General features: G+C 35.0%; 2 protein-coding genes across 5 annotated transcripts in view; one reads left to right on the plus strand and one right to left on the minus strand.

Moving 5' to 3' along the window:
* The window catches only part of LOC147835938 (uncharacterized), a 939,756-nt gene that overhangs the window by 696,970 nt on the left and 229,364 nt on the right, over positions 1-13,422 (minus strand). The window lies entirely within an intron of this gene.
* prmt3 (protein arginine methyltransferase 3) overlaps positions 1-13,422 on the plus strand; it is a 112,426-nt gene that overhangs the window by 16,777 nt on the left and 82,227 nt on the right. For all 4 annotated transcript variants that reach the window (XM_087259309.1, XM_087259311.1, XM_087259310.1 and 1 more), the window contains 1 exon segment: positions 9,582-9,681. In XM_087259309.1, coding sequence (XP_087115435.1) covers positions 9,582-9,681 — 100 coding nt within the window.

The raw sequence follows: 13,422 nt of genomic DNA on the forward strand, positions 1-13,422 counted from the left end.
ATAAGATGGCAATTTACCCAATAATGCCCTAGCGGTGAAAAGAAGCATGTGCATTTTTCTCCTTTTGCACAGGGAAAACTAACCAACCTACCAGTTTGTACAAAGTACAATGATGGATACGTAAAGATGCATTCATCACAAATCGTATTGCAGCATGATACATGCTGTCCAACTTTTTTAAAATGACAGATTTTCATGCATATAACTACATCTCCATAATATATCACTGAAGGGAAACAGCATTGGATAATTCTTTTTCTTGCTTCGAAAGGAAGATACTTCCTAACACCAACAAGAAAACCAAATTTAGTTTCTTTAAGAGATTTTCAATATGAATATTAAATCCCAATCGTTCATAAGGCCTTATGCCCAAATATTTATAACTGTTTATTCTTTAAATAAAGTCCCCCTCCAGGGTTAAGATTGGTGAAATCTTTATTTTTGTACGACTGCGATTGAAACAATACATTTAGTTTAGTTTAGTTTTTTTTTTTTTTTTTGCATTTAAAGCCAACTTCAATTTCTGCAATGAAAGGTTTACATTTACATTATTTGTTAATTAAAAATGTCTCTCAGAAATTGCTATAATTCATTTTTGTCAGTGAGGAAAAACACTGCAGTTGAATAAGATTCAAATAACAATAAATAACTTATAGTTCTAAACATACTTACCAAGTTAATTGGTTACTTTAACAATTGAAAATGTATTAGTCTTCTAATGTTTTATTTAATCAGATCTTCATTGTATGCAGTGAAATACAGTGTGTCTTTATTAACACTTTGAAAGCATTTACAGAAATCCATATAATCCCACATGATCCCTACAATCTGATACACTTATTCCCCGGATTACATCGTTTAACACCAATCATGCTGGTCATTTACTAGGCAATCCAGTCATCATCATCACCTCACCACTTAAATCCAATCATTAATCCCAAAAGGTCAATATCTCTGAACCGTTAGCAAGTGTAGGATTAAGCTATCCCAAATCCCTCCTGTTTCTCCTGCATCGCTAACACTGTCCTTGGCCTAAATAAATTCTTTCATAACAAATAATGTACTAAACATTTTAGATTAATGGATCGTAATTGCCTTTGCTTATTGAATACTGAAGTTTTACAATAAAGTTATAATTCATTTATTATAATTATTTTATTGTAAGTTAATCTTTGATCTGGATTATTTTTTATTTGGTGTCATATTTATCATCAAATCCTTTCTGTCTGTGAAATAAAACCCTGTTTTTGTTTCATAAGCATCTTTGTTAATGTTTTAGGAGCCTAATAAATCCACATAATGTCCATAAACTACTACATTGCTTCCCAGATTACATTGTTTAGCAGCAAGCATGCTGTTAATTTACTTTCTAATCCAGTATATCATCATCACCTAACCTCATAAAATCAATAATTAAATCCAAAAGATCAATATCTCTTAACCATGTGAAAGTGTAGGATTAAACGGTCCCAAATCCCTCCTGTTTCTCCTGCATCACTGACATTGTTCTCTAATTATTGATTATTATCACTAACATTGTCATCTAATTTCCCTGGCAAAAAAAAAAAGTGTTAAAGGCAGTTGAACTGATGAATAAAGCCTTTTTACGTGAAATAGATTTCTCTTAAGTGAATATTTTCTATAGGATGCTTGACAATAATACATGTGTGCATTAGATTAGTCCGTATCGAAGCCAAGACTGGAACTAATCTAGCAAAAACTCAGTGCAAAAATGTCTACACCCAAATTAATATGTTGGGGAAAATATTAAATAAAAGTTTATTAAAAGGGAAAAGTCAAGATAAACATATTTTATAAAATTCAGCTGTTATTTTGATAAATGAAGACCCAGTTTATCTGCCGTTGTGGAGGAGCAGGTTGTTCAGCCACCTTCTGTAGAGTTTACAATTTATTCTGTATGAATTATTCTGTAGATGATCAGGGCCTCTCTTGTTCGAGTCATCTAACAGTTGTAAAAAAAGATGCAGGGTTCCACACAATTTATTTTAAACTTCTGTCCTCACAACCCCGGAGTTTTCGAGCCCCAAAAACAAAGCATTTTGGAAACACTGAAGAGGCCGTTTTCATTTTTATATGCTGCTGCTCCATGTCAGTGTGGATGGGGGAGAAAACGGGCATCATCTGAAAACTGAGGCTGATTGGGGATTTTCTCAATATTAAGTACACAGAGTTTCCTTGTAAGTTCAGACTTCACAAGTTTAATATGGAGAACAAACTCCTGAGGAAACGTCAGGTAAATCTATAAAGGGATCAGTGTTTGGCTATGTTGTTTCATTTTTTTTTTTGTAAGAAATGTGAAAACATGATATAAGGAACTGCCTTTTTTCATTTTGATATTAACAACTTAACAGACACCAAAAATGGCATAGTGTAGCTACATATTCATATGACCGTCATCTTCACTGTATGCATATTTATAACAAAACAGCCTATAACATATGTCTCTTTTCATTTTCATTGAAAAATATGAAACATACCCTCTGTTTTGCTGAATATCAGTTTTAATAATCAATAATGGCCATTATAAAAGTATAACCTACAATAAGTTTATACAATAGAGAAATTAAAGGCTAGCAATCAGTCAAATGTGCAGAATCGGTGTACCTGGTTGCATAAATTGATATATTAGCTTATCTTTGTGCTCAGCCAAAACACGTGGTATTGAGAACAAGTGATAAATACAAAAGACCAAATACAGTGAATATGTCGTTAGATATAGACAAGATGAATTAAACATCACATTTAACAATTATAATGAGATGAGATCCAGTGGGATATCCTTGATGAACTGTCTGATGTGCACTGCTCTCACCTGGATAGATGTGCTCAAAGCACCTGCTGACTACCTGGAGCTCAGACGTCCGCATACGCTGCAGCGCATGACAGAGTGTGCAGTGGTCACGTGTTGTGTGTTTTCATTGGTGTATTGTGAATGGAGATCTTCTCAGAAACATAAGATGAAACTCCTTTATGGATGTGGATCGTTATTTATTCTAAAACGCCATTTTAAAGATAAAACACATCAATCTAAACAAAGTCAGAGTCAGATCTTCAGGATTTGCTGCTCAATCGCTGTTTGTGTTGCCTATAGCTTCTTTTCTTCCGTTTTTCACATTTTCCATGTTTCACCGCTATAGTTAAGTGTAGGAAGAACGGTGGAGCTAAAGAGTTGACTGCGGGTTTCACAGTTTTAGTTTTTGTCAGGACTTGTATGTTTTTAACTCTATTCCATGCTGTGCTGTGTCGTCTGTGGATCTCATTGTTGATTTTGTGATCGTTGGTGACTTGTTGGCCCAGGTAGACCTATTTGTCAACAAAATCGATGGCTTGGTGTTTCCATTGGCGCAGCTGCTGTGCTTCATCGCATGGGTCTTTTTCCTGTTGATTCACAGGTTGACATTTACACTAGCGTTGTTTAGTTCTTGTTGCATTGACTCAGCAGTTTGTACGTTGTAGGCGAACATGAAGATGTCATCAGCGAATCGAATGTGGTTCTATCCATTGATCTAATGCGAATTGAATGTGGCCGCTATCTATCAATCTATCTATCAATCCAATACAATAACTGCATTTTCTTCATATTCCTAAAGATTATTACAGATTATAGAGAGATTATAAAATTTATAAAGATTATAAACAGTTTTCTTCAAGTGTACCATAATATATTGTCTATATTCCCTGTGAAATTCTAACAATTTAAATTTTTTAAAAGAGTTTTTTTTTTTTTTTTAATTATGCTAAGCACTATCTATATAAATAATATTTGTGCAAAAATGTCGTATGTAAATCCTTTTATGACAAATAATCTAAATGTTTATGTTGAGATATGTGGTCCTAATTGCTTTTGCCCATTAAAAAGTTAATTCGTTCATTTTCGTTCTGCTTAGTCCCTTATTTATGAGGGGTTGCAACAGTGGAATGAACCACCAACTGTTCCAACATTTTACGCAGCGGATGCCCTTCCAGCTGCAGCCCATTACTGTGAAACACCCATACACACTCATTCACACATACTCATACACTATGGGCAATTTTGGTTTCCAAAAACACGGGAGGAATATGCAAACTCTACACAGAAACACCAACTGCAGGGCTCGACAATAAGGACTGCCCGATGGCCCGGGGCCAGCGTGCGAGACACTCGGGCCAGTGTACAGAATGTTACTGGCCTGATCGGGCCAGCTGCTGCCTTTTTGCCTGCCAGATCGAGCCAGAGCTGCTTGCTGCGACTGTCTGTCAATTGTGTGCAAATACAATCTTACGGTGCTTTTACACATAGATGTTTGTTTCGGAATCTGTCTCGTTTCACCCATTTCAGCGCGTTTTTTTGGCATATATCCAGCAGTTGCGCTCGCTTCCGCGCCAAATCAATCAGTCCAAGATCGCCTGAATGAGACGCGGTCTCTGTCCTATTGAGCGGATCGATTGTAGCGAGAAAACAAAACAATGCAACGAACTAACGACCCAGGCTATATCACAGTATATTATGATCATGTAATAGCCATATATACGGCTATATGAAGAGAGAATGATGAGCTGGGCGAGATGTCATTCTTACCGGTAAATGCGAAAGTAAAAGCATGCTGAAATATTACCGAGAGCTGTTTATCCAGCCTGATCTCGGTTTATCCGTCAGGAAAGTTGACCGAAATTACTATCTGTTAATTTTTCCATATTTTAATCGTATAATATGTTGTATTAGGCCTGTTGTTTTGTTCATTTCCGCACTGACAGCTCTAAAGAAAGATTTACATTGATCTGATGCAGTCTCGGTTCATCTGCTATGTCTCTCTATAATTTAAGCCTAAAATACAGAATTATAGTCAACGTTTCTTTAATAGATTGATTAATTCAATAGATCGATTTCTACAAAACCTGACAATTGAAATGAGGCTCTGTATATATGAGAAAGTCTGACCTCGATTTGTATTCGGTGACGATGTCTGTGGGTTGTTAAAATTTTAGTGCACATTTTCACTTATAAAATATTCTATACACAACTGGTCAAAAGTTTGGGGTCAGTGTGATTAAATATGTTAAAACAAGCTTCTTCTGCTCACCAAGGCTGCAATTATTTCATCATAAATACAAATTGTGAAATGTTGCACCATAAAATAACTGTTCAAAAGTAGTTTATCATATAATTTATTCATTTATTCCAGTGAGTTTAAAGATGAAATTTCAGCTTCATTACTCCAGTCACATGATCCTTCAGAAATCACTAATATTAATTATTGTTATATTTATTAATGGTAATAGTTATAAAATCAATAATGTCTGGAGTAATGATTTTATTTGAAACTACATACAATAACAAAGCAGTTATTTAAAATTTTGATAAATATTTAACAATTAAACCTTTTTTACATTTATAAATATAGCCTTGATGAAATGAATAATTTTCCTTAAAAAACATTTTAAAAATTACCGTAAATATATATACAGATTTATTAGCCCCCTTTTGTTTTTTGTTTTTTCTTTTTAAAATATTTTCTAAATGATGTTTAACAGAGCAAAGAAATAGTTTTGATAGTTTGTCTGATAATATTTTTTCCTCTGAACAAAATCTTATTTGTTTTATTTTGGCTAGAATAAAAGCATTTTTTAACCATTTTAAGGTAAAATTTATTAGCCTCTTAAGCTAATTGTTTTTCAGACTGTCTACAGAACAAACCATTGTTATGCAATGACTTGCCTAATTACCCTAACCTGCCTAGTTAACCTAATTACCCTAGTTAAGCCTTTAAATGTCACTTTAAGCTGTATAAAAGTGTCTTGAAAAATAATAAAAGATAAAATAAATCAGTTATTAGAGATGAGTTATTAAAACTATTATATTTAGAAATGTGCTGAGAAAATCTGTTCTCTGTTAAATAGAAATTGGGGGGAAAAATAAACAGGGGTGCTAATAATTTAGGGGGGATTTAGGGTGTGTGTGTGTGTGTGTGTGTGTGTGTGTGTGTGTGTGTGTGTGTGTGTGTGTGTGTGTGTGTGTGTGTGTGTGTGTGTGTGTGTGTATACACACACACACACGCACATTCAAATAGCTATTAACTTCTTTTTTTTTGGTGGGGCCAGTGAAAATTTGGGCAGGGCAAGTAAAAATCAGAACCACTGGCCCGATCGGGCCAGTAGAAAAAATTCTTAGCGTTGAACCCTGAACTGGCACAGCTAGGACTCGAACCAGTGACCATCTTGCTGTGAGGTGACAGTGCTAACCACTGAGCCACCATGCCGCCCAATTAAAAAGTTTGTAATTACAAATATATTCTTGTATATTCTGAATAAGACACTAAAGCAACAATAATCCAGAATCAGATCCTTGCATTCTGTGAAATGAAACCCTGACTTTGTTCTGTACACGTCTTTATTAACGTTTCATGAGCGTTAAACCATATAATCCCAAATGAAGTCCACATTACTCCCTAGATTACACTGTTTAACACCAGTCATGCTGCTCATTTACTAGCTAATCCAGTTTATCATCATCTCCTCACATCTTAAATCCAATCACCAGTCCCAGAGGATCGATATCCTTGGCTCATATTCCCTAAACTGGACGAAGGGAAGTATTAAACTGTCCCAAATCCCTCTCTCCTCCTCCTCCTTCCATTTTTCCCGCGTTGCTGACATTGTCCTCTAAATTAACCCAGTAATGAGATTAGTGTTTGGCTCGGCGGATGGAGCGAGCTCTACAATGGGACTCTGGAAAAGTGTGATAGCGCGGAGGTGCTCAGATAAGGATCGGTTGGGCAGAAATGCGCAGCGCAGCCTTGAGTAATGACTCTGTCCCTAGTAACATTAGCTGTCATGATAATGGAGTATTTAGAGAGATTGATGCTCAGGGTTACCGGTCAGAAAGGGAGCGATCATTTAAATAAGGAGGTGTGTGTGTGTGTGTGTGTGTGTGTGTGTGTGTGTGTGTGTGTGTGTGTGTGTGTGTGTGTGTGTGTGTGTGTGTGTGTGTGTGTGTGTGTGTGTGTGTGTGTGTGTGTGTGTGTGTGTGTAGTTTGTTGACCCTCGGTGCCAGAGGTCATGGGGGAGGCGCTGTCAGTTCGGGACGGTTTGGTGGTGTTGTTGTCGTAGTGAGTTTTCACTGCTGTGTGGGTAATTTGGATTAATTAGCAGCCGCTCTTTGAGGGATATTGACTCCCAGGCTAATTAGAGTAATTAACAGTCTTTGTCTCAGTCAGACGAGGTCTTTAAACTAGTCACGTGCACCTTTGCAATTTAGGTTATTAAATTAGTTTTTTTATTCATATTTGCTACGTTTTTTTAATAGAATTTTCATTCATTTTATTTGTTTTATCACAAAGAAAGCCAAGATCTGGAAAGTAAACATTTCATTTATCATTTTTGCTCTTACATGTTTTTTGTTCTGTGTTTGTTGTATTCCCTCTTTTCTTCCATTGGAAATGTCAAAAAGATTATTTAAAGGTGCTGTATGTAAGTTTGACACCCAGTGGTTGAACTAGGTATTGCACTCCTGGTTCAAAACACACAAGCGCAGGTCGCCAGATTGACGACATCTACAGTGCAAGAGTGAGTCTGACTATCAAGCCAAAAGGCTGATTTAAATTGTGTTCTTAATAAAAGCAACAGCCCACAATAAAAGGAAGATTTTCCTTATTAAAAGGAGTTTTTGTTCTAACCAACTCCTTGAATTTATAAATTAGAAACAGCTTCTATTTCTTGCAGCTGAACAACAGTAAACTGACAATGATCACCTCAGATACAACTCATGTCCTTTATACCGTGTTAAAGGCTAGTAATGTGAGTCTGAATGCTGTTTTACATGACATTTATTGCCATACTACTGAAAACAGCAGCAGATAATTTACCTCAAATCTTGAAAATAAATAATTTGAACCTAAGAACTGTGATCTAGTGCAAACCAACACATATCAGTGATTCAGCATCTACATTTAATAATGTTAAATAATATGTTAGAATGTAAACCTTACCATTTAGGTGAAGTGCAGTAGGTGCAGTTCTGTGCTTCTGAATGGCTCTATTTAAATTTTCTTGACCAAATGGATTTTTTTTTCAAATGGCTAATTGCGATATTGTTAGGACACGATGTAACAATGTTACCTACTTGCCTATTGTTTACGTTTGTGATGTTTATGTTATTTGCTAATTAATTAAAGTCCCTTTAAGGCAAGTTGTTTCACTTGGCGGCCATCTTTAAAACGCTTCTTGGGCAGTATGCTTGGGCATTCTGTTTGATTGGGGAAACATCAAATTCTTCAAAACTGCTTGCCGAACATTGAATTTCATATTAAAAAATCATCAATAAAATTAAACAAAAACTTGTGTCTTTAAATTTATTTTTAAACGTCCGAATCACACAAAATCTGCAGAAACTCACGTCTGGTCCCTGGAGTGTTGTCAGTCTTTAACAATCGATAATTGGCTCATGTACTAGGAGGCAGCATTCATTCATCATATAATGATCAATGATTGGCTCCTCTATTTGTAGGCAGGGCTTTATTCACCATATTGACTGTTACACTTTTCCCCATTCAAAAAGATAGGAGTGACATGTCTTGTGTATTCTATTGTCTTTGTTAATAACCATCTCATGTGAATCTGCGTCTCATTTCGAAGTCTGCTACTGTCCACCGGAGGTTGCATTTCAGTTGTGGTACACTTTGAGAGAGCTTTTCTGACTGAAATACACACACAAGGGCAACCCAGGATGCTGAAATATAAATGGCTAAACTGGCGTTGGGCAGGTTCAAAAAACCAAAACAAACACAGCAATTCTGGCACATAATGCACATTTTCAGCAGACTTCAGCATTGTTTTTCAGATGAACAAGCATGTTTCTTTAATCTCTGCAAGAATATAAGGGTATTTTTATGCTTTAGAAAAGTCAAAAACACATGCAGCACCTTTAACAGTTTCTTTTTAATTTCAGTTTTGTTTAATTGGACACCTGTTACAAACTTTTCATATTAGTTAATTATAATTAATTTAACAAAATTGCAACTTTAATTTATGTTAATTGTATATAATTTTGTTTAAGTTTAACAATCATTTAATTATTAATTAATTTAATTAGTGATACTTAAGTTAACTCTAGTTAGCTATAATTTAGCAATTAACTTTTAAAATTATTTTTGCATTTGATTGAAAAATTTTCGTTTTTCAACAAAAATGTGAAGCAGGGCTGAACTGTTTAATTGAATTTAATTTAGTAAATTTAATTAATGACTCTTCACTTTCCTTCAGCTTATTCCCTTCTCCACCATGAAATGTTAACTGCCTAAATATAACCAATATATTAATCAGATTTTGTTCATTTTAATTAAATACTTTGTTGATTTTAGCTAGACACAATTATGTTCATTGAATGCCATTAACAGGTACAACCATTTAATTTTAATGATGGTAAAAATAATTGTTAAAAACGATTAATACATTCTTTAAATTTACTATGCGCACTGTTAGTACATGCTAGCTAATTGTATCAAATGCAATCATTCTGTAAAGTGCTAATGAGTATACTAATGTGTGATGCTGCTGTTTTAAAATGTACTTGCATCTATGTCTAGATCAAATAATCTTGAAGACACCATCACACTGATCAAGGGCCGGATCGAGGAAATTGACCTTCCAGTAGAGAAAGTGGACATCATCATTTCAGAGTGGATGGTAAGTGGATGATTGTTAATATGGAAATATGTTAAAATGCTTCCCTTAGAGAAAAAAAATGCATTGAACATACAATTATTTTGCAACAAAATGCCCTGCTCATTAAAGCATAATGGCCAGCTTTGCCTTAAAGCTCTGCATTCACAGCAATTACAGTTGGTTTTTACCCAAAATCAGGCATAAAGGAAGTAAATGTGTCAGCAAATTTCTTTTCTGCCCAGTCATTTCCCTTTTCAGAACCTGCTCAGGGGTTGGCAGATGAAAAAGCTGAAATGTATTGTTGATTGATACTAGATATATTGCGGGCATAATTCATAATGGCATAACTTTCATGCTCATTTAAGAAGCCAAACAACACTCCTCATTTATTTAGACATGACTGATGATGAATATGTGAAGGTTTAAGAGATGCACGTTCATTTGCACATCAATTTATCTTGGCTGAAAGTAGAATTTTACTGAATGTGGTTAAAATTTGTTACAGTTTTTTATGTTATTTTACTGCTTATCTGAACCAGCACTTTTGAACAAACTATTAGATATTATTAAATGACATTGAATATTACATTCGTTTTTGATACTTTTTAAAAATAGATTTATTGTTTATTTGATCTATTTTTACTTGCAAAAAAAGCATTTAATTTTGTTCCCCTAGTTTAGTCTTTAATACTATACGAATGGTCTCTGTAGTTGGTTATAAAACATTAGTTTTTTTTTTGGTTTTGTGTTTGTAGTATATTTCTTTCATTGGAAAATTTAGGGCATAAAAGTATTGTAGAATTTTACTGAACGGCCACAGCCATATCACCCTGCAGCCAAAGACCGGTTACTCACTGAAGCTAAGCAGGGCTGAGCCTGTTCAGTACCTGGATGGGAGACCACATGGGAAAACTAGGTTGCTGTTGGAAGTCATGTTAGTGAGGCCAGTAGGAAGCACTCAACCTGTGTTCTGATGCCCCAGTATAGTGAAGGGGACACTATACTGTCAGTGAGCGCCGTCTTTCAGAAGAGACGTTGAACCGAGGTCCTGACTCTCTGTGGTCATTAGAAATCCCATGGCAGTTCTCATAAAGAGTAGGGGTGTAACCCTGGTGTCCTGACCAAATACCCTTCATCGGCCCTTAACCGTCATGGCTGCCCAATCATCCCCATCCACCGAATTGGCTCCATCACTGTCTCTCCGCTCCTCCAATTTCTGGTGTGCGATGTGCGCACTGGTGCTGTTGTCCTGTGGCAGCCGTCGCATCATCCAAGTGGATGCTGCACATTGTTGGTGGTGTGGAGAGACCCCCCTCATGATTGTAAAGCGCTTTGGGTGTATAGCCATACACAATAAATGCACTATATAAATACACATTACATTACACCACTACGTGTTGGGAATTTGTTTTATTTTTTATTATGATATTTCACAAATGATCTGAACCAGCACTTTTGAACAAACTCTTGTTAAAAGAGATTGAATATTACACAGAAATCTGATAAAACTCATACTTTGGAAAAAAAAGAAGGCTGAAATTAAATAAATTAATTAAAAGTAATAAAAGATATGCATTAAAATTACTAAATCTACTGTTTATTTGAAATAAAAAATCCTAATTCAAATTAACAAATTTAGTTTAACCTAAAATTAAAACCAAAACAAGCTAAAATAAGAAAAAGGAAAACAATCTTTAAAATGCTATAACTTAATTACTAAAACTAAAATTTAAAGAGAAAGTATTATGGCTTACTAAACCAAATAAACATCACTAAGTATTAAATTGTTTATTGATAAAGTACAAAAGTGACAATAGGATGCATTAAATGACTAAATCTACTCTATATTTTAACAAAATTTCTACATTTAAATTCACAAAATTTAGTTTAAAGGTGCAGGAGGTGATCTGCCAGAATGCTAGCAGTAGCATGATAGCTTAGAAATTTTACATCCCTCCCCTGCCTTCAAAAGCCATGCCTCATGAATGTGCAAACGCAAAATTATATTTCCCCAAAACTGTCACAGGCTGTCACTGTTCAAAAATCAACAAATGTGAATATAAATCAAATTCACCTCAGTAAAGCTGGTTAGATGGAAGAGCACATTTACTCATGTTTTGTTATTAAACTAAATAAAAATTATATCAGAAAAAAAGCAGAGCTAAAAACGTTACGTTACCAAGCCAGCGAGTGACTTAATTTTCAATTGTGCTCGCTGATCCTCGTACATCGCTTGTTTTCAGCTTCTAAACGAATGCTCAGGTCTATTTAACCAACTATATTATCGATGTTGTAAAAGGTACTCCATGAACTTGAAAATAGCTAATCTTTTGCTGGATGTTTTCAGTGGCTGAACAACACTTCCGTGCATATAAACACATTCATAAACAAGAACACAATCTACATAAGCTTTGCGAATTAGTTTTAAAACATACCTGTCTAAAAGTAATTCTTCAGCCGTGGTGTCATCCTTTAGAATTGTTGTCCTTTAGAACAGTTGTTTTGAACTGCATAACGTCAATTTTCTCCAGCATGCAAAAGTAATTACGATATTGATTTAGGGTTTAGAAAAGTTTTGATTCTGTATTTTTGGCAGAAGCCCTTTAAAAAATAATTGTCTTTTTCATGGATACAAGGCCATGCCGGTCTTTCAGAAAGTTCCGAGGTTCAGGTTGATGCAGAGTTTGCCTGATGTCTCTCTGTCAGTTGTAGAACCATGTTTCATGTGCGTGCAAGTGACGTATCTGTCTGCTTAAAGAGTCTGCTCAGAAATTCAAATTTAAATTTGTTGACCTGTCGAATTTGAGTTATTGGTCAGTCCGACAATATATATTGGGTGAACTTTTTTTTTTATATTTATGCCTTATTCACAATATGAAAATACATATAAAAACATTTATATCGTTTACTTTAATCATTATCAATGGAATGTGAAGAGACTTTTATCCAGCACAACAAAAAATGTCTCTGAAATGTCACTTACTGCACCTTTAACTTAAAATTAAAACCAAAACAAACTAAAAAAGAATAAATAAAGAAAACAATCTTTAAAATAACAGCTTAATTGCTAAAACTGAAATAAAAAGTGTTATGGCTTACTAAACTACATAAACATAACTGAAATAACTATACAATACATAAAAACCTAATCTTTGATTGTTCTTGCTGATAAGCTGTTCATAAAGAACATTAGTGTCTTTCATCATATTCCTATTGCTGTTGTTTGTAAACTGGTTTCCCGCTGTGCCTGATGCCCTTTAAAATGGCATTAAATTGACTGCAATGCATGACATATTGTGGAATTGCTTTGATTTCTATCCTAGCAATACACACAAAAAATCTGTTCTAGATTTGGCAGTGAAGAAGCGATAAAAGCCAGCATTGCTCTGCACTTCTTGTTTAGGCTCTTTTAATTTGTAGTCCACCATAGGAAAGGGGAAAAGTAGGTCATAACACTGAAGCCACCTAGCCAGAGGCTCCAAAAAAGGACATTGGAGAATCATTCCCTAAATTTGGAAACTTCCAAGCGTTTCCCATGTGAATTCCACCAGCATGCTGTTTTCTGCTGTCTCTAGATTTTTTCATGGCTCGCAGGTTAATTGTGAAATAATAAATGTATCTTATTTGGCCCTCTTTTGTTTGCATGTTAGGGCTATAATTCAACAAACTCTGTGCCTGAGGCAGTGGCAAGCGTGAATATGATTTTCCTACATGTAATTTATGTTTGTATGTGTGTGCCTGCAACGTTTCTGACAAAGTAAC

This window comes from Danio rerio, chromosome 7 (assembly GCF_052040795.2).
Source record: "Danio rerio strain M-AB ecotype USA chromosome 7, GRCz13ab, whole genome shotgun sequence".
NCBI classification, from domain to species: Eukaryota; Metazoa; Chordata; class Actinopteri; order Cypriniformes; family Danionidae; genus Danio; species Danio rerio.